Source organism: Fistularia commersonii, chromosome 30 (genome assembly GCF_037954325.1).
Source record: "Fistularia commersonii isolate RoL2024-O1a breed Wild chromosome 30, RoL_Fcom_v1.0, whole genome shotgun sequence".
Taxonomy (NCBI): domain Eukaryota; kingdom Metazoa; phylum Chordata; class Actinopteri; order Syngnathiformes; family Fistulariidae; genus Fistularia; species Fistularia commersonii.
Window position 1 is genome coordinate 5,377,481 of NC_141313.1, and position 25,812 is coordinate 5,403,292.

Below are 25,812 nucleotides of genomic sequence, written 5' to 3' on the forward strand. Positions count from 1 at the left end.
AGGAGCCCAGCGCGTTCCGGCCGATGGAACTTATCGTTTTGCGGCTGTTTTGACGATGTTTACGCCCGGGTCTCTGCGCGTCGTCGATCCTTGAAACGTTTCCTTTTTTATTTTATTTTTTGGGTTTCTTCCATTTTTCCTCTCCCTTTTTCTCTGTCTGGGGGATTTAACATCCGACTTGCTGTGTGTGTGTGTGTGTGTGAGAGAGAGAGAGGTGGAGAGAAGGAGAGAGAGAGAGAGAGCGAGAGAGAGAGAGAGAAAGAGAGAGAGCGCCGGGGGGATTGTGCAGAGCCAGGCAGCGGAGCCGGGGATTTAAACCGTCGGTCGGTGGAGCTCCGGGAGGCGAAGAAAGAAAATTCATGTGGCCATTCTCTCTCTAGCCAACACATTTTCTGTGGGATTGCATAATGAGCAAGGAAAGACCTAAGAGGAATATCATTCAGAAGAAATACGTGAGTACCGCCTCTTTATTTTAAGTTTACCTTTTTTTTGTTTGCTCGCCGCGGTGAAAACGTAAACTTTCCCCCCCCTCTTCCTCTTCCGCCCGCCGCCCCCCCCCTCCGTTCCTCCCGGCGGGCGACGGAGCCTCTCTCGCCGCTTTCCGCGGAGCCTCCGCCCGGGTTCCCCGCTCGCAGACGGCGGGTGTTTGTTCAACGTCCGCCGCGGCGTTTTCTCCCCGTTCGACATCAGACATGTTTGAGCTGTTTGAACGCTGGCTGGTCCGGGAGGAGGGGGGGTCCGCTTCCCCCACTTGGACTGTAAAGGGGGTTCAGGCCGGTTTAAAGCCATAAAGGAGTCCAGATTAAAGGACTTCCAGAAGTGTGTGTTCGGCCCGGGTGAAGAAGGGGGAGCTGTGCCTTCACTCCCGGCTCCTGCCTATTCACGGAGGCGGCCATGGCTCAGCTATTTCGGCTCCCGTCCCGTCCCACGCCGAGCAATTTTTTTGTTGTTGTCTTTAAATCTCCTCTCCTATCGTGACATAAACCGGTTCTTCCGCCGCGGGTGGGGGGGAGAATCGTAGCCCCGGCTCTCGGCGGTCTCCTTTGGCCGCGGTACTCCCGGTTCTCGCCGGACCGCCCGTCGTGGCTCTTTAATTCTCCCCGTAAAGAGTGCGGAGGAAAGGGGGTCAGGCGATTCAGCATTTTTTTTTCTGCCCCACCACCACCTCCCCGAAAGCAGCTATTTCCACGACCCGGTGGGGGTGGGGGGGGGGGAGACGACTCTCCGCCGTCTTGTCGTGTCGCTTTTCGGCCACACTCGGCGGAACGTTCGCAGGTAGTTCGGGTGACCTCTGCTGCAGCCCCGCCGACGGAGCGCACTATTTTTTTTTTTTTTTTTTTTGTTAAACGGCGACACAACCACGGATGAGCTCAGCGGGGTCGGGAGAGGAGGAGGAGGAGGAGGAGGAGGAGAAGGAAGAGAGAGAAGAAGAAGAAGAAGAAGGAGGAGGTGGAGGAGGGGGGGGGGGCTGTTAGTTAAATACCGATTTGACACGTTACGGTGCGGTCGGAGCGGCGGCTGCGTGCAGTCGCATTGCGGAGGTTTTCATGTATGAAGCGACCATTTTCTCTCCGCGAGTAACGCCGGCGAATCGGTGGAAGCGTCTGGACGTCTGGAGGGAGTTCTTCGGTCTCGGTCGGACTTGTTATTTAGGCACGTGCTTTGTGATGCCCCCCTTCCCCCTCCTCGATCACCACCTTCCCTCCTAATCTGGGTTTCAATCGAAGTTGCTGTTAAACTTTGTTGCACTACTACTACTTCTTCCTTCTTTTTTTGTGGATTGTAGCTGAGAATTGTCGTTACTCACCCCGATGGACGTGTTATTGTTGCGTTTAATTGCACGAGGCATATCATGCACCCTGTACCTAAACACACACACACACAATCCTGCACCCCCCCCCACACACACACACTCAGTTTGTGTCTCATGGATGTGAATATCTCCATTAATTCCCCTTAACTACGACAATGTGATGTCTCTTATCCACCCCGCTTCCTGTCCCGGCTCTGACCCTCTGGGATACTGGTATACAACGCGATATAAACTGTGTTTTTTTTCCCTCGACGCGCCGCGACCAACACTTGCCCTTCAGTGGGAGTTTACCGCTGTCTTATTCCCCGCTCGTAGTCACTGTTGACATTTCACCCGTGATGGAGATGCGCTTATAAGCTTATAACCGAGGCCAAGTGGTTTAAGTGGCTTCAAGCATTCTTTTAATGCCGACGTTCATCGGTCGGTCATAAATGACAGACAATCAGAAATATTTATTCGTGTCGAATTGTTTGAAACTTCCTCGGAATGATGGAAAGGGGATGTGGCCCGGCAGCTCTGTCAGACCAGAGAACCCCTGTGTCGTTTTTGCAGACAATCTGTAAAATTGGATGGGACCTACTTTTTTTAAATTTCATTTTGCCCATTCATATGTTGTTTTTATAATTTGTATTGGGGCCAGAGTATTGGGGTCTGGGGACATGGCGTGCCTGGTGTGACTGCATGATGTATGTTACGGTGTGTGAATGCACACGTCCACATGTATGTATCTGTGTGTGTGTATGTGTATCACATCTGTCTTGTGTTTTCAGCAGCTGCAGTTGATGCTTTAAGTCTGGCCCAGACCAAAAGGCTCGGATGTTGTTGTATTTCTAAAACAACCTGGAGGGATCCCGGTCCCCTAGCCCCCCCTCCGGGCTGTGAGACAGGACTCTTGGCCCTGCTGATCCCACTCCCCGCTTCCCTCCCCTGCCCATCCTTAATTAGCGTAAGACAATTATACATGCTCGGCTTAACCATTTCCCCCTGAAACACAAGTACGAGTTGTTACCCCCCGTCCTCCAACAAACACCTACAATCTATGAATGTTATTAAATTTCATCAGTCACAAAATGATTGATAAATGGGTAACGGGCCCGGCTAAAAGGAAGGCGATTAGCATTTTCTGTGAGGATTGATAGATGCCTTGTGACCAGAACCGGAAAGAATAGCCACGTTGCTCGATGGGGTTTATCGTGGAAGATGCTTTGTCACTAATGACGGTAGCAGTGCAAGTGGCGTCCTCTCCGCTCCCATTAAAATTATTAAAAATTTATGTTTGAGGGTTTATTTTAAAACGCGCTCCTGCATTTCGAGCCAGCGGTTGAGGGATGGGCACCGTGTAATGACTGCAGTAGCAAGCACTAATGTGAGGCAGTGTTGTTCTAACAAAACACGACACTCAGTGGGTGTGTGTTTGAATGCGTGTAAGTGAGAGTGTACGGCAGAGTATGGCTCGGTGCAGTTAAGGCCGTTTGTGCAGAGTTGGCTCTTCCTGTAGGCCCCAGCTGGGGCTAGGCCTCTGACTCAAAGGTTGTGTGTGTCTGTGTGTGTCTGGTGTGTGTGTGTGTGTGTGTGTGTGCTTGCGTACTTGTGTGCATGCATGGTGTGTGTGGGACAAGCACAGCTGCTGCAGGGGCCTTTACAAATGTAAAGAGGCTGTCAGTGTTTGTTTCATCAGGCGCACAACTGATGAGGGCCAAGTTGAAAATCCATTGCACTGTGAGTGTGTGCGTTGAGCGTGTACAAAAAGAGGAAACAAAAATAGAGAGCGGGGGCAGAGTGGGGAGTGCGAAGGCACAGACTCTCCCCCTCCTCTACTCCTTTTCCTCTCTTTATCTCCCTCTCTCCCTGGCTCTCTCGTTCTTGGGATGTCTAAATGAAATGTGGGCCTCATGTCGGACCATGAAGAGAGGGTCACCGGGTTGTTTTTCACCGTGCCTGAGCCTCAGTGTGCTTCATTTAACCTTATGTTTCAATGCAAATTCTCTTTTCATAATCCCCCTTCTCCTCACGTGTGCAACATGGCAGGGTTCACTTTGCAAGCTCCCGGTCACTATGGCTACTAGAATAAACCAAAGCGAACTGTGGTAACAGCAATGTTTTATTGCCTGTTTATTTGACTGGGTCCACTGTTTACTTTCCACGTGGCGCCTCTGAAAGGTTCTCTGGTAAGAGATAGTATTTTCCATATTTTCTCGTTAACGTAGCCACTCCCACTCCAGTTGATCCCCGGGCCTGTCTTTCCATAAACGCATGAAGTATGTAAAGCGAGCAATAGCCGTCGGAAGCCAACGCAATGTTGTGGGAATGGCCTTGAAGAACGAATGACTGGGGACAATACTTAGTAATTTAATTTAGAGCTAACATCTACCCTGCTGTATCTCAGCTCATTCACCAGCGGTGCAAAATCAAAGCAGAGTTACTTTGATTACCTTGCCAGACCGTATCTGTTGCATAAAATTAACTGCCAAGAATATAGACCTCACTGATGCTGCCAGGAATTTACACACAATGAAAAATGACTGAACTCAAATCAGAAGATGGTGTGGCACGGAGCCGAGACCAATTTAAATATACTTTAAATAACCAAATTCAAGTATGTGAATCCATAACCTTTTGTCCTCCGCACCCACATTTCTCTTTGTGATTTTGGCGTCAATAAAAAGAAAAAAAAAAGAATTCGACCTGTAAGGAATTTGTCAGCTAAGAGGTGATTGACAAATCTCTGTGCGCGCGCTGACGCAGTGAGGTATCAGTCCTTCCCACGCTGTGGGCCAAGCCAAGCCCAGCCCAGCCCAGCCTCGCCTCTCACCGGGCCTGTCGACTCAAAGAGCACCGCCAGAGACATTTGTGGGAGTGAAGTTGGCAAGCCCAGCCTCTTTTAATTCAGCCTTATTTATTTATGCATTAAGTTTGTGTTGAAAAGGGGAGAAGGGGGTAATTCTCCCCCCCACCCACTCCCCTCCTGTAAATGAAGTCCGCTTTGGCAGTAATAGACTTTTCTGTATCATTACAGGGGCTCTGTGAGCTGCCTGCTTCACTTTGGACCCACTGTGGATGTTTGGTGGCCAACAGCATCAACATTCAGCTATTTTCTCCCAATATAAATATGGCCTCACCCTCTTTACTCTTCTCCGGACCGATCTTCTGCTTCTGTTTTCTACAGCATTATGTCACATCCAGGGCTCAAACACCCGTTATGCAATTTGACCTTTTCTCTTATCAGCTCCTGGCATTGAGCACAATCGCCGTTTGCTGGCACTGACACACACACACGTAGAGGCAAAGGTTCTTTAGGTATACACCTGCAGTCACTAGGTGAGATAAAGCAGGTTTAAGGAGCCAGCAGCGGAGTGATGACCTCAAAGTAGGTGTTACTCTTTTGTTATATGACGCGGGTTTCTTGCCGCGGGCTGTGTGCACATAGGTGTGTTAGTTAAGATAGTCAGGGAGAGCGCAGTTCTGGAAGGCCAATGTAGGCGTGTGTGTGCGCGTGCGTGCGTGCGTGCGTGTGTGTGCGCGCACCACGTGTGTCCCCACTCTGCACGTCTTCATTCTGCTGAGTGATTTATATCCTCCTGTTCCTGCAGCTTCAGATGGAGTTGGAGGGGGCGAGACAGCTGGTCAGTCCCAGAGAGGCTCTGTAAATGTGTGTGTGTGGACACATACGTGTGTGTGTGTGTGTGAGGGGGAAGAGAAAGATGGGGGGAGAGAGAGAGAGAGAGAATGAGTGGTTGCCACAGCTTATCTGTTCAGGATCCCTATGAAGCTGAATCAACACTTTAGCTTTGTCTTTGGTTTGGCCTTGCAGGCTTCACAAAGGCCTGCGAAGGACATTCAGCAATCTTAATAGAGTTAAGAGAAAACAATTTTAATTTTTTTTATACCCCATTTCTCTCCCAAGCTTTGCCAACCATATATTTATTTATTATAAATAAATCTCTAAATCTTATTGTACATTTGAGTTTAAGCTCAGCCCACAGCGTCTCTTTAAGCTCTAAGCCGAAATGGGAAGTATTTTTTCCATTTATTTATTTATTTGATCCAGTTTCAAATCACCCAAGCGTCTGTAGCTTAGCCTGGCATTAGCGTTTAATGACCATTATGTACATCTCTCCGGCGACTTCTTGAGAGATCCGGCCTCCTCATTTCAGTGACATCAGTTTAATAAATACTCCTTACGTTTTCATTCTGCGGTCAATCCCATTTGATCCTCTATTGTGACACTGTCATCTTTACACATCCAGTGAATTAAGCCTCAAGGGATGAAGCAATGGAGCGGAGGCTCAGTCGGTATCGATCCTCCGCCACTTCCTCCCTGTCTGCCAGGAATACCACAGTTCCACCGTCCAGCTTGTGCCAGGAAGACACTACAGGCAACCCTAGAAAAAAAAATCTGGTTTCTATATAGGAGCTTTTTGTGTGAGGGCTGTTGAGGGTGCTTTCTCAACAGGTTTGGGTGATGTTACTTCAGGTATGTTCATGCCTGATCCTCTCATGTTACACCTGCTTCAACCAAGTGCAGTCTTTCATGAATGACTGTTTTTGTGACGGTACCGTTTGTTTCCAGCTCCCACCGGCCACTCCATTCGGGTCCTCTTTGACGTGGCGCTCCTTTCGCTGACAAATTGCTTTCATTTAATCTCTCATAAGGGCATTTCCCACCGATAACTTTTTTTTTTTTTAATACGTTTGACCATCATTGCCTCTCTTTTTTAAAGCAGTCATCTGTGGCTCTCCAACACGCATGGCTAGTTGTGGAATAGTGAACTCCCTTCGTTCAAGAGCTTTCGACTGTGACCCTTTTCACCGAGCGTTTGGCCCCTTGCGAGGCAGGCCTTGATGCAGGACGGCAGCCCCCTCCCTTCCTGTCACCCCCAAAACAGGGGCTTAATGAGCTGGCGGTGCAAAGTGGCTCAGTGACCACTGTTGCTGCCCTAATCTCCACTTTTCAGGCCTCTTGGAGTGATTTTTGAGGGGGAAAAAAACAAAAAACAAGACGCGGAAAAGTGTCGGTGCTGTAAGTTTAACACAAAGTGCATCCAGGGTCTGGTAAGTAGCCGGAGATTGTGCGATCTGTGATCGCTTTGGAAAGAAAAAGAAAATATCTGGTGACAAAAAAGGTGTTTAACCGCATGTGGCTCTCACTTGAACCACTTACACCATCCAGTGTTTAGAGGACCGGACAAGAGCGTGTTTTTTGAGTGCCGAAACTAAGCCTGGGGAAGGGCGTGCATGTCGCTGTCGGATGTGCCGATTCCCCATGTCTGATCACATGTGAGAAAACAGGAAGAATGAGGGGAAGGCGGCGGCAGGGCCGTTGGCCGGGGCCGCAAGAACCAGCGTAAACCATTTGATTTGCAGGTCAATATATATCCCCATTCTGTTTCCGTCTGTGCTACACCTCCCTTTACTCCAGCTGCCATTAGAAATGCATTACGCCCCCCCCCCCATCCTTTCTTCTAATAGAATAGTGAGTGGATTTTTCCCTCTGTTCCACTTTATCTCTCGCTCAGTTCCTCACAGCTACAAAGAGACTGGAGAGGCGTCGGGAGCTTTCTGTGGGATAACGCCGGAGGAGAGGGCTGGGATGTTGCTTTTTTTTTTTCTTTTCTTTTCTTTTTTTTTTTTTTTACTCTCCCAAAATGCTTCAGTTGCAAAGGAGGAGCATGAACACGATCGCCGTCCTCACTTTCAGTTTTGATTCCACACACAATGTGTGTTTGGATGTGATAATCATTGACTTGAAAGATCAGATTGCTCAGCAACTTGATTATGTTGTTGGCGGGTTCGCAGCTTCCTCCCCCCCCTTTCAATCGACATCACACATTCTTTCATCCATTTTGTTTTGATTCGGCCTGCCAAAGGAAACTTTGGAATCCTCCAATTTGATTTCACACAGCTGTTTGAATTAACTCTTACACACACACATGTTCACACACATACACACGTTAACATACTTGCATAGAATCACACGCTTAATCCGGCCCTTGGGGGATATTTTGCTCTTGATAAATCTGGTTCTCGCTGCAGTTCTTTTGCGGAGAATGTATCGAAAGTGGTGTTGGAAGTCTACTTACGCTTTTAGCGGGAGTTTTTTTTAATTCATAAATAGTTTATTTTGTTGTAATATTCTGTGTAATCCTATGTGAAACACACATCCTTGGGCTCAGTCTTCTTTTACTTTTGATAAGCACTAAACTATGGATCGACAGGTACTTTGCCTGGATTATGGATTTTATGTTTCTAGATTTTTTTTTTTCCTTTTTTAAGTTGATGCTATTCTAGCTTTACCACAGGCAGACTGAGTCAAAGTGCCCCCACCACAACCACCACCACACTCCACATAAGATGAGGGCTTTTACAATTCTCTTGGCTGCATGTTTTCCTCCAGGCCGCACAGCAGGGAGCTAAAGTGCATGCTACACCGAGGGAAGGGCGCCAGAGTCTGGGCTGAATCACTGGCCGGCCTCCTCTGGCCCCGGATCAAACATCACAAGGCCCCGGGGGAGAGGGCCGGCCCCGAAACTCCCCAACCTGCCATTGTCGGGGGGGAAGAAATTCAAGAGGATAGAAATAATCAAATTAGGCACCGTCTCAAGTGAAATATCCTCTGTAGCGGCGAGTCTCTTCCACTGATCTTTGTCATAACCAGGCAACAAAAAAAAATGTGAATAAACACAGTGAGAGTAGTGGCTGCTATTTTAAGATTTAGTTGTTATCTGTGGAGGGGAGATTAAGTAACTGCTAGTTAAACCGGAACCTGAGGGTTGTAGAAACACTCACTTTTAACCTTTTTGGAATGAGTAATGTTCACGTGTGCCGGCACCTGAGACAAGATTAACATATCCCGGCAAAGTAGGATGTGTAACCCAACCAGGAAGAAGTAACCATGGTGATAAAAAGGTGTATCCTCTGTCTCTTTCTTGGGTGATGATGATGATTATATGTGTGGAGGGGTTGGGATGAGGTGTGTGTACGTGTGTGTGTGTTTGATCGTTTCTATGGAAACTAAGGCGTTTACAAGGTACAGAGCAAGCCAGATGTGTCATCTTTTTGTTTCAGAGTTGCCTCACGGCTGCATGGAGGCGCAGAAAGTGAAGTTTAGATCTCTGTGGAAGTGTTTGTTTCCTGGTAGCGATCTGGGGAAGTTGCGACGTCTCCGCATTATGTGAGTCATTACGGTCAGCATGTTACCGTAAACCTGAGAATTTCTAGCTGACAAGGGAATTTCTGTGAAAAGATTTTAAAATACATATATTTTTTTCATGAATCCCTATTTGTTTTTAATTTCTTACACAGAGACTCTATGAATTGACTTCAATGCTTGCTTGGCAGAAAAAGCGCTATGATGGCACCATCCGTCAAGCGTTTTATTACAGTAAATTTTGCCATAATTAAATCAGTTTCTCAATAGATAAACAACCCTTAATGTCACTGAAACCAAGAGAGGAATTTCGCATTACTCATATCAGTCAGTCATTTCACACAGTCATTTCTACGATCTGCTTTTAATTCGTGTCTGTTATGCTGATGTCAAGACATGATACGTTAATTATCTGTCACATTCATGCACAGAACAGAATGACTTAATCAAACGGATGCACTAACAAACACAGAAGTAAACCGGTGCCGTGGCGGGCAATGTAATCAAATTATGTAAAAGGAGCGTATTTAATCATAATGATCGATCGGGGTGCTGCGTTTCTGGTGGCTCCTAATGTCCGTGATGCAGTTGCGCTATTTATGACGGCCCCTGTGACTTGGATCTTTATGCGGCACAAATCCGGGAAAACCTAGAGCTGCGAGTCTCGTGAAGTCGTGCTCAGTTACTCGAGAAAAACAGGCGTCGCTCATTTACCCTTGGAATCCACATCCAAATTTTAACTTTGGTTTTGGACAGTTTTTGTGGATTACCCCAAATAACAGTAACTTAACCTCTAGCGAGACTGATTTTAGTCTTCACCTACGCCATCTTTCCTCACCATCTCGGTTTATACAAGCCCCCCGTGTATTGTCATACTGGTCCATCCTTTTTCTTGGCCCCTCAGGCCCCGGCAGAATGAGCGAGCGAAGCGCCGGGGCCGGGCCGAGGTACGAGGGTTCGTCCCAAGCTGAGAGGTGAAAATCATTTCTTAATTGCCTCTTTTCTTTATTGCACGAGACTATGGCTGTGCCAGGGAAACGACTCCCAGGCCTATAATGTGAGTCCCTGTGCAGAGGAACTCCCCTCCCTAAACCCTGGCTTTGTTTCCAAACCTGCTCTGCCTACGTCCTAATCTGTAGCCATGCAGGAATGCACATATCTACGCACACACACACACACATGCACCAAAGCCAGAAAGACTTCAGATGACAGAAGACAATACAGATAATTTCGCTTCGCATGCGAGACCGAGGTCAAGGTGATTGTAAATGAGAAGTAATTCAATATATCAGTGCAAAAAAAGCGCTCCGTTGACTTAAATTTAAAATAGGCGGGATCGCCGCAGCTCTTCCCGAGCCACTTTTATTTGTCCCTTTCTTCTCATGATGGTTGCGTGCCCGCCGGTGACGGATCCAGCGAACCCGACGCCGTTGAATCTGTTTGATTTTGCCATCTAGAAGTGAACCCCGACAATGAAGTGTGGCCAGGAAGAAAAGGGTTTTGTCTGGTGAACGGAGAACCTCACAATGGAGTGAATAAGCGCAAATTAGCACTTGCTGATGACATTGGATTCATCATATTTAGGTCACAAAAAATGTGCTTCAAAATCAACATTGGCGTCGTTTAATCCAGCTGTATTGTTAAATCAATTAACAGCTGTACTCGCATTAAATGATCGCATTGATGTGTGACTAGTTTGGCCTTCATCGCAACCCGCCGTATCTGTTTTTAACTCTCATTATTTAAGATAACAGTCTGAATGGCAGTATGAAGCGGCTCGGTTGTAATTTTTATACCGGAGATAAGCTGTGATGCAGCCTGCTGAATGACACGAGTCTATTCATTACCTTAGAAGCCTTGAGAATAGTCTGCAAGAGTCAGCATCTATAAAAACGACACCCTCCATTCTAATCTAAGCTCAGTAGATTCATATCATTGCCATTCCTGTGGAAGGTTGAGCGGCCAGGTCAGATGAGATGAGGCGCCGTGTCCACGGAGGCTGTTGTAAGACTGTGGTCAGCTCCTTCATGACTGCGGTCAGTTCCTGCTCTTCCCTTTCAACTGTCAGTGCAAGGCTGTGGTGGCTTCCATTTAACCACTACACTAACTGGTAATCTTATCTGCCTGACAATCTGCATTGGGCCCGGCCCGTCACTGCGTAACCTTTTGCAGATTGCAAAATGGATGCGGTGTTCCTGTGGTGGCGCTCGACTGTTTGGAGGGGAAGTGCCGTTGTTCGGGATTCAAATTCAGCCCGTTGAAGCGCCCGCAGTCAGTTGCTTGACTGACACATCAGGATCTGCACAGCCTCGGTCTGTCTCAGCTTCTGGTAAATGGCACGGGCTTATCTCGCCGTGGCCTCTTATATCAACTCGTAAAGAGTTCGCTCTCATAGCATAACCTGAGACAGAGAGCCAAATGTGTTTTCAAGCTCCCGTGATCGCGGTGAAATCTTGTCTCCCGCGCGGCCTCTGTCCCCGTCTGCCTTTCCTCCCGCTTTTCTTTCAGCTCACTCTGCATAAATATCTAACCCTGATTGTCTCTATGGAGGGCTGCTGCGATATTGTCGCAACATAATCGTTCGGTTTCCCTCCCGTGGTCCAAGGAAAGCTGCACGCTGCCCATTTATACGGGGAGGGTGAATTGGTCAGCGCTGTTGAGGCGGCCACTTGATTGCCTTAACCCTGCAACCAATACAGTAGATGGATGTCTCCGCTGCAAAGCATTTGAGAGATTACACATGTTGTATAGACATTTACTGTACCGCAGGGGTCACGCTTGTGAATTTGATGAGCGCAGCTGAAATATGGCGGATGTGATTTTGAATGATTTGGCTCCAGGTACGTCCAGCTTGGAAAGAAATGTAGTTTTTCCATATTTTTTGTCATTGGGACGGCTGTAAATAGGATCTTTCAGGACAGCGTGTCATGAATCACTGCAAAGACACTGAGCTATTGCTCATTAATGGAAAGAATCTGTGGTGATCATAGAGTTGTTTTTTTTATTTATTTTTTAATTGAATTTATTTTTTCAGGTCAGAATGGTTGACCGGTGTTTATTTAAGTAAATGTAATAGGGGCGTCATAAGGAGAAGGCTCTCAATTCTCAAACGCGGTGCTGTACAGGGACTCCGTAGCATGTAAGGGATTCGATATTTATTGTCTCAGGGCCGGGCTGAGCTGATGACATGAGGCCCACGACTCTTTTTCCACACCTGTGGTTGCAAGATTGTTAAAAAAAAAAGAGAGAGAAAGAAAAAGCGTTTAAATCTGTCCCCCCCACCCCACCCCCAGTCTGGCGCTATAAAGTGTAATGGTTTTCAGTAGATTTTCAAGTCAGCCAACCTAAGCTTTCCTCCACACTCCCGCTGAAAGAAGGGAGAACGGACGAGATGTGTCTTCGCAACCGAGAATTCCTGGCTTGCAAAGTTTATTATTCTTTCCCCTCATTACAGAAAAAAAGCCCGCTGTAAAAATGATCTCCTCCGCTCCGTAAGACGCGATCTTGCGGCCGTGATGGCTGGTGGAGGACTCCTACCCATGTAAATGTGTACTCTACAGCAGGTTTGCATATAATTTCCATAAATGAAGGTGTTGGTGTATAAATAACTGTCGGGTGAATTGATTTATGGAGGTGGCTGTCACTCACTCACGCTACTGGAGTTCACCCGTAAGCATATTCAGCCTGACCCTTCAGCAGATCAATGACTAGCTGACAAATTTCACTTTTTTTTTTTTTTTTTTAAAAACCCCTTCCATAGAACAGTTTTTGGTGTGATTTCTTTTTACCATTTCACAAGAGGATGAGAAGTTGCCCCCACACAACACTTTTTTTTTGTCCTGGTTAGGAAATACATCCAGGCATGAATGTGATGGAGCTGTAAATGCCGTTTCCCTTTAATTTCTCTTGAGTTCTTACATATCTTTTTTTGGAGGGTGTTATCAATGCAGCTATTGTAAGGCCTGAAAGTGTGTGTGGGGGCTCATCAGACCATCAATGGTTACACGCTTCTTCTGTAATGTGTGTCCTCGATCCTTGGATATCTGCGATAAGGCCTTTGCGTGTCTGGAAAGTACCTGTCTTTCTCATTCACCTGTTTTGGCTGAAACACACACTTGAGGGTGAACCAGCCATGTATCCGTGACCTTGTCAAACCCCAAAGCCAATAAAAATAATACTAAAAAAAAAGTAGTAGATATATACCACAGCTGTGCTATAATATAACGCAGCTTTGATTTAACCGAATATTTACAGTGTCTGGAAACCACCTGAAAATCTGCGTCCACCCGAACGCGTCTTAACCCGGATGAAATCCGAGACGGCTTGAATTGGCAGATGGGAAATGTGACTTATCGTCCAGTCGATTTCTCGAGCGCTCGGATGAGTGAGAAGGCAAACTTTGGTTTCGGACGTGACCGAGACACATCGTGACATGTATGATTAGATGCCGTAGTCTTGATCCAACGTTTTTTTTTGTTTTTTTTTCTTCTTTACACCGCCAATAAAGGTGTCGACTTTCGGGTGCCTGGTTGTAACCCTTAAAGAACAAAAGCGTGCAGACAGAGGCCAAGAGTTAGTACTTGGAGCTCTTTGTGGTTAATATCGCTCCCGAGTGAGGGAGAGAAAGAGAGAGGCAACTACAGAGCGCCGGTCCTCAGATTTGAAAAAAAAAAAGAAAAGTTCTATTCTAAAAGGAATGTCTGTAAGTAAGGCAGCAGAGAAAGCGTGTCAAGGTCGTTTTTGATGGAGAGCAGTCTGAATGCAGATGCTGCAAGCTATCCACAGCTGGGATGAAAGAGGATCTCTCACTGTCATAAGAAGATCACGGGACAGAATTAAAGATTTGATCTTAGAAAATGCCCAAATCTATGACATTCATCCTGCATGACTGAAAGTGTAAAAAAAAAAAAAAAAAAAAAAAAGCCTCTTCTGTGAAGTCTTGTAATCACATGCTCTCAAGGCTGCTTTCTGTTTATTTCATTTTTTTTTTTTTTTTTTTTTTTTTTACAAGCAAGTCAAGATGGCTATTTGGAGCCATAACTATCTAACAGCCCCCAGGCCACAGAAGGGGGGACTTATTTCTGTGTCATCACAGGAAAAAAAAGGGGGGTTGTAGAAGGTTACAAGTCTCCTTATCTTAAACATTCTTAGAAATTGTGCAAACAGCGGTCCTTATTGCCTTATTGTGGACTTAAAGCTGAGTGCGAGAGTGCTCAGTGCCTCTGAGTGACAGTAAAGAAGTAGGTCAGCACGTAGACCTTGTTCAACCCAAGCTGAGCTGCTTGTGCGTGTAACTCTGTGTGTGTGTGTGTGTCTCCATGTGCACTTGTGTGTGGGCATGTGAAGCGCGGTGTGTAATTGTTTCCTTCCACCAGGAACCGGCCTGACCTCCCCCGGCTTCCACAGCATCGAGCATGCTCGTCTGTGTGTGCGCGCACGTGTGCGTGCACCAAGTCTCTGCGGAGCTCTGTTCAGTGTCACCGCAAGCAACAGAGTCAGCACTCACTGCAGACTGACAGCCGAGGGAGCAAAGGGGAGACAACATCGGATTGGAAAAACACCATTTTTAAGACGGATCAAGTGAGCACTCGAGATGCAGAGGAGGACAGGAGCGCTGCTCCGGCACCAGAGGCGTGCAAATCGTTTGACGGGGGGGTGGGGAGTAGTAAAAGGAATAGAGGACGGGAAATTGGACAAGGGAATCCTCTGTCTCTCATGCTCGCTCACTCATTTCGCAGCATGTTGCTGTTGTTAGGGGATGGCTGAGCCTCTCCGCCCCTTCCCCCCCGCCAGCCAATCCGCTATCGCACTCCTCCTTGTCCTGCCGCCCGATTGGTGCGCCGTCTGAGCCAGTAGAATAAAATGGGATTGATGGGTAATCTGGGACCGGAGTAGGGGGGAAAGGGGCAGGGACAAGGGGCAGGGGTTTTAGCCGGGGATGGAGGGGTGGATAGAAGCACTTTAATATTCAAGGCGAACAGTTTTTGAATTCCCTCGTCTCATTTAAGGATTGCCTTTTTACATTTAAAGAACACTTTGCCATCTGATCCCAGATTAACATGGCTCCCGCCACGTTTGCCATCGGATGTTGATGTAACATCAAACTCAGCGGCGCATTTAACACATGAACACGGTCCCCTCCGCCCCTGATGATGACCCCCCGCGGGGGTTTTGCAAATATTGACGCGGGAGAGTGAAGTTGCGCCCGAGTTAAACACTCTCACTCTCTTTTTTTTTTTGGAACGGAATACCAAGTAGGTAAGGTAATTACGACGCTCCTACGGTGAACGATAAAATATCATCCTGTCAACCACAGGGCTTGGAAAGGGGTGTTTGTGGTGGGGAGACAGCTCTGACTAATGCGAGGGCCTTGGCAGAGGGGAAAAGCCAGGGCTACGCTGCCCCCCTTGGGCATTGTCATGGCTTTGAATGGCTAATGGGAAGTGAAACTAGAGCTGGAGATTGCTCTGAAATGGCTCCTGAGCTGTGTCCCCGGGTGCGGCGGACACGATGCAGGAGATGCATTTTGTAGAGCTATGTTTATAAAAAAAAAAAAAAAAAAAAAAGCCCTGTCGAAGCCCTAATGCAAGTTTGATGTTAGTTTGAATAAAAGCATGATTGGTATTTATTGAAGACGCACGTGGTGCACAAGTCTAGTACCTGGCTTTCTTCGTGATGCGACGGGTTGTGGGGAAGGTTTCAGATCTGCCTCTTCGGATGTGTTGATTGATGAAACACATACAGCAGAGCTGCTACAACACGCTGCGAAAATGTTAGCACGCCGCACATATGGAGTTCCCCCCCGAGCGCCTTGTAACTACGGCGCCCCGTTTTCTTACACACGTGTGGTCTCGTACTTGCTACTGCTGTGAGGACTGGAATGAGTTTTTAAACCAACAGATTTCGGGAAACAAGAACAATCTGACTTTACTTTAGACCGAAGATCACGGTTTGCTTTAAATAAACGTCAGGGATAGAGACTCCGTTGCATTACGCGGATGAGCGTCACCGGGATTTTGGTGACGCATCCGCACATGCAAAAGGCACCTTTTCTCTTTTATTTTAGTTGAATATGTCTTAATCCTGCAAAGTAAAACCAATGAGGGATTAATTTTTTTAATGCAGGCATTTTGCCGGAGCTCTCTATTTGCTCAAAAGTGACTATAGGTTAGATAAACACTGAAAGACATACACTGTGTGTTTATTTGTGTTGCTCGTCTCAGGCTTCTCACCACTTTGATATTAAGCCTGCATTGACATAATGGCAGTAATCACAACTCTGAAACTTTCCATCGCTGTCTCCTGTCACATTTTGCATATTTGGATTTTTTTTCCTTCCACATTCTCACGACCTGTTACATTTGGATTTGAAATGATTCACAAAAATCCCTGTGTTTTAGGTCACAGATTGTAGAAGCAGCGGCATGGTCTCGGCGGCGAACCTTCCCATTGTTTTCTTTTGGAGTGACTGAGTCGCCGCAAACCACAAACTCTCACGTCCCGAAGAAGGGAAAGTGTGCAGCGTTAAATGCCTCGCCTTAAGACCCTGGCCATCTCTCCGCTTTAGCCCAAACCTGGGGGAATTAAAAAAAGGGGGCCAATCAATGGTCCAGCAACTCTGAATAAGCCCAGAGGATAAACAGGCCCCGAGTTAATTATTCAGACCAGCGGGGGACATGCCTGGCACGCAAATACACACAGGGTTTCCCCAAGGAAAGCACAGGGGCCGTCTGCTCAGCATCTTGGGGTTTGCTCATATGAAATATTTGGAGTTGGAAATGTGACCAATTGTGCCACAAGTGCCACCAGGTCAGTTTACATGTTGTATCATGAATTTCCCCTGTGATCAGATAGAAGATACTCATTATTTCAGTTGTTATTGAACATGTAAAGGACAACTTTTGCTCATAGTGTGTAAAAATGTAACCTCTTCTAATGAAAGGACTTTCCTTTCAGGTGTTTAAGTACCGGCGGCGGGTTTGAGGTAGTTTTCCAGTTTTGGTTTGGCAGAATCAAGTCTTTGCATGAGTGACATTTGAGAAGAACCCGTCACAGCCGTTGGTTGTCTGGAAACTGAGATGGGAACTTCCTGCCATTTCTCCTCACCGGGGGGGGGAAGACCAGAGCAGAGGAGAGGATATTAGCTAATCATTGACTTTGTGTTGTGGGTTTATTAGACACATCAGCTGCATCACATTAAACCTACTAAATGTCTGGTGGCGTCTTTGCACTGGCCGCCATGTGCAGACTTCTGTTGATGTCAAGCAGGAGAATGGAGTTGAATGAGTGCAGTTTTCTCGCTATAGTCTCTGTATAGGACCAACGTCATGTGACAGTTTCACTTTTGCTTCTGCGGAAGAGTGGGTTCAAAAAATGAATAAATTCTGAGGCACATCAGCGTATTTCTGTAAAGTGAACAGGATTCAGCGAACCGGAACCCTGCCGCAAGCGAGCCGGATCTCTCCCTGGCTTGACCAAACGCCAGCCTGCACACAGTGGTGTAATATGCCTTTCCCTGACAAGCAGATATTAGCGATGGTGGATGCCCCCTGACTGATGCGGCCACATATTTAACTTAAGTCAATTTTGAAAAAAACCCAACAAATTCTGGTTTCCTTTGAAGGGCGAATCAAACAGTCTCGAGGACCCTACATGACTCCACAGCTAGAGGTTCCTCCATCTTTGATCTCGGGGAAAATGAGTCTTTTGTATGTTTGCTCATGTGTTTTCCAAGAGAAACCAGATGCTGAATGTTCATAGAAGGGAAAGCAGCTGTAATGTCCTCAGTCAGATGTTCTTGCCATAAACATTGTTTTGCTATTGGGTTTTAATCTTAGTCATCATCCTTGCACTTTCCCCTGCCCCGCCTCCTCTGTGTCTTGACTGACAGGAAGGCGCACTTTACGCAACTTGCGGCGAGCACGGCCCCCCCATCATAAACCAACATTGAGTGTTCTGAGAAGGGAAAGTTTTCGTGACGTCTCGGTCATTTTCTTGAAATAAAACACGCGTATCAATGAAACTAATGTTCATCAGTATTTCCCTGCTTCCTGATGGTGACGGTAAATTCGTAAATTGTGCATGCATCTGGCTTTCTGCCACGCAATCCTATACATGGTTGCACCGATTGCAAGCCGTAGTTAGTAACAGAACCTGACATTTACCCCAGTATGGCGCTACTCTCTTTGATCCTCCTTATTCCTGGGTAACAAAAGAAAAATGGCACCACGCTGTGTTTCTATACCAAGCCACATCATTATGTTGTGTCGACAGTAATTTCAGAGAACTTGTGTGTGTGTGTGTGTTTTTTTTTTGTATGCAGAGGCAGAGCGATTGACAGTGTGTGTAGGTGTGCGCTAACAGGAGAGCAGCGTTTGATGGAAACGGCAAGCCGTATTGGCTCTCGCCGCGTGGAGTTGGGAGGTATTCACTGCAGCGAGGAAGTGGCGAATGTGACCTGTGTGATAAAGAGGTGTGGGAACGGAAGGGAGCGTAGTCACTACAAACCTGTGCTGGGTGACACCTAATTCCTGCATTGTGATAAGCGAAGCCAAAATGACGAGAAGCCACACATGCGCACATACTCTTCCATTGTGTTCAGCTCTGGCGTTTAACGGATTAATACTGGATATGGTGGGGCATCTGTGTGTGCCAGTGTAATGAAGTGCTTGTCAAACACTGTGTAACAGTGGCTTATTAATGCATCAGACCTCTGTTTGGCCCAAGAGAACATCCTGCTGGATACACTGGGCTTTTTTTTTTTTTTTTCTTTCTTCCAACATGAGGATAGGGGCGACAGGATATCTGGTTATACAGGGAAACAACAGCCAGCTCACATCTATCCTGGCGCAGACTGTAAAAACGAGATGTTGCTGATAGCAAAGGGGAAAGATTTCTCAGCGAAAATATTTTCCAAAACGCATTTGGGTCTCACGCATCAGCAGCGTGTAGTATTTAGAGTTTGACCTGAATATCATGAGCCGGCGGCCCTTTGGAATTACAGACCTCGAAGAGGTCGAGTCCAAATATGCAAATTCAGACTCACTGGCGGTTCTGTCAGCTTGACGCGGCCTGTCTTGCCAAAGCGCGATCCATCTGATTTTACCGGAGCGTACCATCACGGATTAATAATGGTTAAAACATTGGTTTTAGGGCTACCTCCTGAACCATTACTGTAGAACATCCAGCCTCACGGGTGCCAGTGACTGACAGACTTCCTGTGCACTCAGCCATGCTTGTGGGGACTCATTTATGCAGTGAGAACTGGAAAAAAAAAAAAAAGACAACTCCTGGACACCGTGCCGATTACTGGTATCTCATGCCCGGAGTCCACCGGTGAAATTGCACGGATAAATGGCAATTGCATCGCAGCCGATCGTTCATCCCTGACCGTATTTGACTGGCAGGTCAGTCCGGACTGCACGCAGACTGCGGAGTTGCACTTGTCAGTCGTCATTGTGTTTGTGTGAGAGCCGGGTCGCACGGATCAATATGCCGCTCGCAGCTTGACAATAAAGTAAGATTTTACTAGCTGGGTCTACAGCGGTCACCATTGTGGCGGGTCGGCGTAAAGAAATATTAACAGGTACTGTTACCAAGGATAGAAATCCATGGTCCTATGGGCTGTATAGTATCCTGTGATGAAATAAGAAAAAAAAAAAAAACAAACAAAAGTGAATGTTCACAAAGTGCTAATTTTTGTTCTCACACATTCAAGGCCTTCATCTGTCGCCTGTGTTCGGAGGCTCTGTGCGGCTGATCGTAAAATGAACCTCTTAAGGGCTGCATCTAAATCCAAGCCCCCCCCCCCCCCCCCCCCCCCCCCCCCCACCATGAATTGAATTTCAAGATTTGTGACTGTCAGCTGCCCCATCACTTTCTGGCACGGTATACTAATCATTTTGGATGCGAACTGTCACAAAGCCGAGTTCCACAGTGTTTGCTTTATAGTGTTTATTTTGTGCATTCTGGACAAAGCGTCCTCTCTCTCTCCCTCTCTCTCTCCCAGTCATTACTGTGTATCTGTATTTGCTAGCCGAGCATCACGTGTGGGTGGCTGGCCTGCTCACAATGGTCTCAGTGTACCGGCCTTCCCCACTGTACTCAGTGCTCAGAGAATTTCTGGATCTCGCTGACAGGATACCCCCCCCCACCCAACACACACACACACAGATCCCATACACCCATTCTGGAGTTCCAGTGGGAACGTCTATGGATGGGAAAACCCTGACAGTCGTCAAAATTCCTGAATGTCCCACATGGTGGCGAAAAAATAAAATTCTCATGATTTTGTGGAAATTGCAAGGGATTTGTGTGTGTGTGTGTGTGTGTGTGTGTGTGTGTGTGTGTGTGTGTGTGTGTGTGTGTGTGTGTGTGTGTGTGTGTGTGTGTGTGTGTGTGTGTGTGTGTGTGTGTGTGTGTGTGTGTGTGTGTGTGTGTGTGTGTGTGTGTGTGTGTGTGTGTGTTTGTGGGAAAGCAATCTTGGAAGTAGAAGAAGGGAGGAAAAGAATTTTGCGCCGGACATGCAGCGTACCGGCGTGCCAGTTCCAGTGCTTTCATTCATATGCAATTTTAGTGAACAATTAGAGAAAAAAGATTTATACCCCCCCCCCCCCACATTTTTAGATGATGAGATGTTTGGATATAGCAAGAATTTAACTCGCGTTATGAATTAATCTCCTCACACAAAGGAATGCAGAGGTTTCATTCCCTGCCTCAGGTGACTCGACGTTCCCGTAATGTTTGAAGAACGTGAAGGCAAATCCCTGTTGAAAGAGATTAGTGATGTACATATTTAATAATTAATCATTTAACAAACTAATGGAAGGAAATGGCCTAATGTTTTTTTTTCTTTTTTTTTTTTTTTAAGCAGCCAGGCTAGAGATACAGTTCACATTATAAGGTGGTCTTCCTCAGGCTCCCTAAAACTTTTGTTAAAATTTGCATTGCATCCACACATTGACAATTAATGCTATGTAAACTATTCCCCGAGTGGAATCTGCTTCTCCACCACCTGGCCTGGGGGGGCGATTGAGAGGCAAGAGAAAACGCAGGATTCACTTTGTCAATTTTTTTTTTTTTTTTGCCCCGGTGGCCGAGCAGCCGGCTGACGTAGCTTGAGGGGAAGAAGCGCCTCGGAGAAGGCGGTGCATGGGAGGGAGAAAAAAAAACAGAATACGTGGTGGGCAGAATGGGAGGACGAGAAGGGGAGCAGGTGTGAAGGGGAAATGGAGGGAGAGAGAGGGAGCAGATGTATGGAGAGAAAGCAGGGAAAAAGGAGGGTTGGGAGAAAGATCAGTTGCCGTTGCCTGGATAACAGATGTTTGGGGCGGCAGCTCCCCGGCGTTGTCTTCCGCCGAGCGCAGACATTGACAGTTAACCTGTCTCCAGTGTGAGCTCACACACACAGACACTCCCCCATGGCCTCTCTTGTACTCACTCCGATTCTTTTTCCCCATCGGTCTGGTTAGAGATTTTGTTTGCTCCAGACTCCCAGCCTGCCCCCGTGGTCAATAAACCCCCCTCCAACGCCCCGATCCTCTGGGGAGACGGGGGGTTTTTAAAGAGCCAGAATCACAACGCGCATTCCCCTCCGCTTCGCCCCACCTCGGAGGCTCCGCGGAGTTGGCATCCTGGCAACGGAGAAGATATCTGAAAACGCTGTTAATATTCTTTTAACCTCGTCAAATTACAAATTTCTCTATTATTTAGTCTTTGTCTTCTGATCAGCATTCCGGTTTCTCAGGTTCGACCGAATTCTTGGTTAGAGGAATGTCTGGCATCTCCTGCACACCTCCGGATAAACGCATTTCCGCGCAACATCAATCCATTTCACCGCTATTATTGATTGAGTTCTCCTGCGTCGATATAAAAAGGAAAGGGACACGATAGATTAAGATTGATTATTTTTGTTTGGACGACCACGAACATTTCTTCAGCGTGGCGTTGTGATTGATCACGTTGGCCGATTCTTTGTCCGGGGCGAAAGACAAGCAGACGTGTACACAACGCTCCCGTGAATGCTAGACTTTTCGCCGCGATAAATGCATTGCAAATCATTTTGAACTCCTTCCTCCTGCTCTGCTGAGATAAGGACACACGCACACACACACACACACACACACCAAAGTGCATTCAAGTACACATTTTGATTGTCTTCCCGTGCACTTAGCAACAGAACATACTCTCAGCTAGGAGCATGTTAAGACAGTCCATGAATCTATTGAGAGCGGTCTGAGCAAAGTGGGAGATCCATTTAAGTCTGGTCTGAACCTCCCCAGACATGTTTTACCCCAAGCTCCTCCAATCTCACACTCTGGCATGTGTCCAATTTTTATGAGCCAGAGAGCGACACAGATTTGAATATAACAAGGGAGAGTGTATGTGAGAACTCCGAGGCCGGGGTTTTGCTCTGATACCTCGGATTGGAGTCATGAGGAAAAGGTTTCCAGGCTCGGGTTTTTTTTTTTTTTTTTACTGTTTGTAGAGGCCAGAGATAAATCTGGAATGTAAATACTTTGAGCGATTTCATTTAGATTTTACGTGTTGTATGTTTCGCGTGGTCGTACGAGTGGGGGGGGGAAAAAAAATCCCAGACAGAATTTCTTGGCAGTTTGATTTTATTTACTTATTTTTTTTATTTTCTAATTTTTTTTTTTTTTTTTTTTTTTTATTTTTGCCTTGCGTGTCAAAGCAGCCCTCGCGGTTGTGGGAAAAAAAAAAAAAACTGGCAGTCTCTTGCATGGAACAAAAAAAAAAAAAAAAAAAAAAAAAGAAACCTGTCAGGCTCAATGAAAACATGCCCACACAGTCGCTATTAGCACAAGTTTTCCTCCTGCACGCTCGAGGCTTTCCTCATCTCGTTTCACCTTCCAGCCGCTCTCAAACATTTCCTCGGGAAAAGCCTCCTCATTTGATAATGAGTGTTGACAAGAGATTTCAGATGATTTTGACTCAGACCTCGATTCACCTTGCCACCACCCTGCCTCTGCCTTGCATCACAAAGTTCTTTTTTAGATTTTTTTTTTTCCTTTTACAACTGAAACAGGTTACGGAGACAGAAATGAGTCAGCTAAATGATTTCCTGCATGTGAGCCGTGGCCCCTTTTCCCCTCCTGCGTCACGAAGGCACTCCGCTTTGTTGTGGTTGTTCCAGTTGCATCATTTTCCTGAGACAAACACAAGGAAACCCCTGGAGGTATTTCCCAGACACGTGCTGATGAGGTAATGGGAAGGAGCCTCAACGTGGTCGGCCTAAATTCTTTGGAGATGAACTGAAAACTGGAGATGGATACAAATTTCTGGCTTTGGTTAAAATGTGTTTTTGGCATTATTATTAGCACTGCGGTCTGTCTTTGTGGGTTTACCCATTCTCTTGGATATCCCAGGGAAAGACACACAGTGAGAATGGCCAAAGAAAGGCCTGTGTTTGGGCGAGTGCACGGAAATGGACACAGAACCGCTGCTCTCAGGATTTCTGATGGTATTAAACAGATTTTTATTGCGTGGTCTGTGGTGAATACCCAAATCTCATTTGTGGCTTCGGCTGTCTGAGCCGGAGCAACCTCGTGTCAGACTTGAAGAAATATCCCATCAATAATTAATTTATTTTTTTTTTACACGCCACCAAATTTCGGACGGTTTACTCGGCCCGTCTCTGTCCAGATAGGCCCGAGCCTGGTTTCCGTTCAAAACCCCAAGCGGGCAGGTCTGAGTCAGGCTGCCTGTGGTTTGAGCCATCAAAAGGAACCTCCGCAGATCTTGAACCAGACGTCGCTTTCGCCTGTTGACACAAACCTGACCCCCCTCTGTCTGCGGCCTCTGCTCTCCCGGGCTGACATTTTATTTATTTTTTTCAGCTATATCCCCGTCGTCCTAACCGACGGCGCCACATCCGGCGAGCGGGTCCTGCTCACGGGGCCCTCGGTGTGTCTTTAAGGGCCAATTCGACCAGTGTCATTTTGGAGGCCTCTATAAAAGGAGCTGCCTATAAATCCCAGAGGCTTAATGTGGCCACTTATGCCGTATGAAGTGTTTTTATGACAATGCACAGACAGCCTTGATTTGAAGTAGTGGGCTCGGACCCCCCCCCCCCCCCCCCCCCCACTCCCTCCGTGAATATACATCACTCGCCCTATTCTGGTCTGGTTGTTTGGCTACGTCTGAGCCTGCCTTGATCTCCAGGCGTAAAACCCTCCCCCGGCCCCCCGCACATGGCTGATGATTAAACAAAGGGTCGCTGAGTTTGGTCGACGAAGTTGTGAGTGTGTAAGAGGACGTGCGCGTGTATTTGTGTGTGTTGCGGGCAGGATCCGAAGCGGATGAGCCCCCTCCCTCACCACCCATCCCCTCCCCAATAATGGCCTTATGAGATCCGTTGGAAGGGAGATTTGCAGTTACCTGATGAATGCGCGAGGCCCCGTCGTTTCACAGAGACGCCGGAGGTCTTCGGAAAGGGTGCGGCTGTGGCCGTTTACGCTCCTCCCAAGGGCCCATTTTTAAAAGTAGATAAAGATTAAATATTTTGACGTTAATTCCAGTGCGGGAGATTAACGTAGATGGCGACCATGTGTCCTGTCCACGTTTTTTTTTTTTTTCTTCTTTCAAGTGCACAGTGCTGCCGGTATGCAGTTTATACCACAGCGCAGGAAACACTGACGCTCTTACACTGATTTATAACACCAAGGCGGTGAGGAAAGATTATTTAAAAGCTTTTTGAGATATTGTTTGGGGTGTCCTCAAAATAGGTTTCTCACTTAAAATAGGATAAATCTGACAAAGGAATGCCCTCGCCCGGTTTATTATGTGAAAATGAGACGAGGTTATCTTAAGTGCGCGGCAGAAAATACAACCTGAACAGTGAAACATGTCTGGAGCGGTGCATTTTTCATGCAGCTGCTTACACTCTTAACAGTCTGCTCATATAATATAAACCTGTTTATGGTGTTGCCTACAGATCTTCTCATGAAACAGGCCAGTAAAGGATTTCACGGCAAACCATCTGTGTGCTTTCATATTTATGTGTTTTGTCTTTTCTTCTTAGATGTAGCCCAAAATTACCCGCCGCTTTGTCGGAAGACTGAAAGATAAACCGACTTCATGTGCCGTTCCTTGACTTTTATGACCCTTCGCCATTACACCCTGCACATTTTTTTTATTTTTTTTTTCCTCTCCCTGCGTGCATTCTTCAGCGAGCGCGTCTGTCTGACAAGTTATTTACTCGCTCAGCTCGGTTGCGATGGAGCCGGGTTTACTGGCTGCACATCAAGATCACTTCGACTTTCTAGGCCTGGTCCCCCCCCCCCCTGTCTGTCTGCTCATCTTCCAGTCGGCCTGACTCACTCAGGTCTTCGGCACAGATGCCTTGGCCTGCTCCGTGTGCGTACAAGCTTGTTTGTGCGAATGTGTGTGTGTGTGTGTGCGTGCGCCACCCGCTATCTCTCAGCAGGCCTGCTAGTCAGTTTGTGGCTACACTCCCACATATCTACATCTCTGCCGCTTTCTCACCATGAATTTCCCCTCCTTCGCTTCCTTTTCCTGCTCGTGGTTCTCGCCTCAGGTATCAAACCTACGAGGGCAAATCCATCGCTTTATTAGGATAACTTCATACGGGAGCTTAAAATCGCGTGGGTGGTTATTTATGCAACGGTTATGGGACAGCAAATACGTAACTGTCTGAAGCAGGACCAACTGTGTACCCGTCGCAGCGTGTCTCACACACTCACACTCAGACGACGTTCTTCTGCCCGCTGACAGTTCAGAGCTCTAACTATTGAACCAGCTGTCCCCCGGTCATACGTGCACAGACGCTCTGATCCACGCAGGGTGTTAACTCCCGGTGGGGACGCCGTCT

The 25,812-nt window shown here is 47.0% G+C and overlaps 1 protein-coding gene across 1 annotated transcript in view; it reads left to right on the forward strand.

Annotated features, from left to right (window-relative positions):
- The first annotated feature begins 292 nt into the window (after positions 1–292).
- jarid2b (jumonji and AT-rich interaction domain containing 2b) overlaps positions 293–25,812 on the forward strand; it is a 104,607-nt gene continuing 79,087 nt past the window's right edge. The window contains exon 1 of the mRNA XM_086178006.1: positions 293–452. Within this exon, the coding sequence (XP_086034132.1) occupies positions 408–452 (45 nt within the window). The 5' untranslated portion in view covers positions 293–407. The remainder of the gene's footprint in view (positions 453–25,812) is intronic.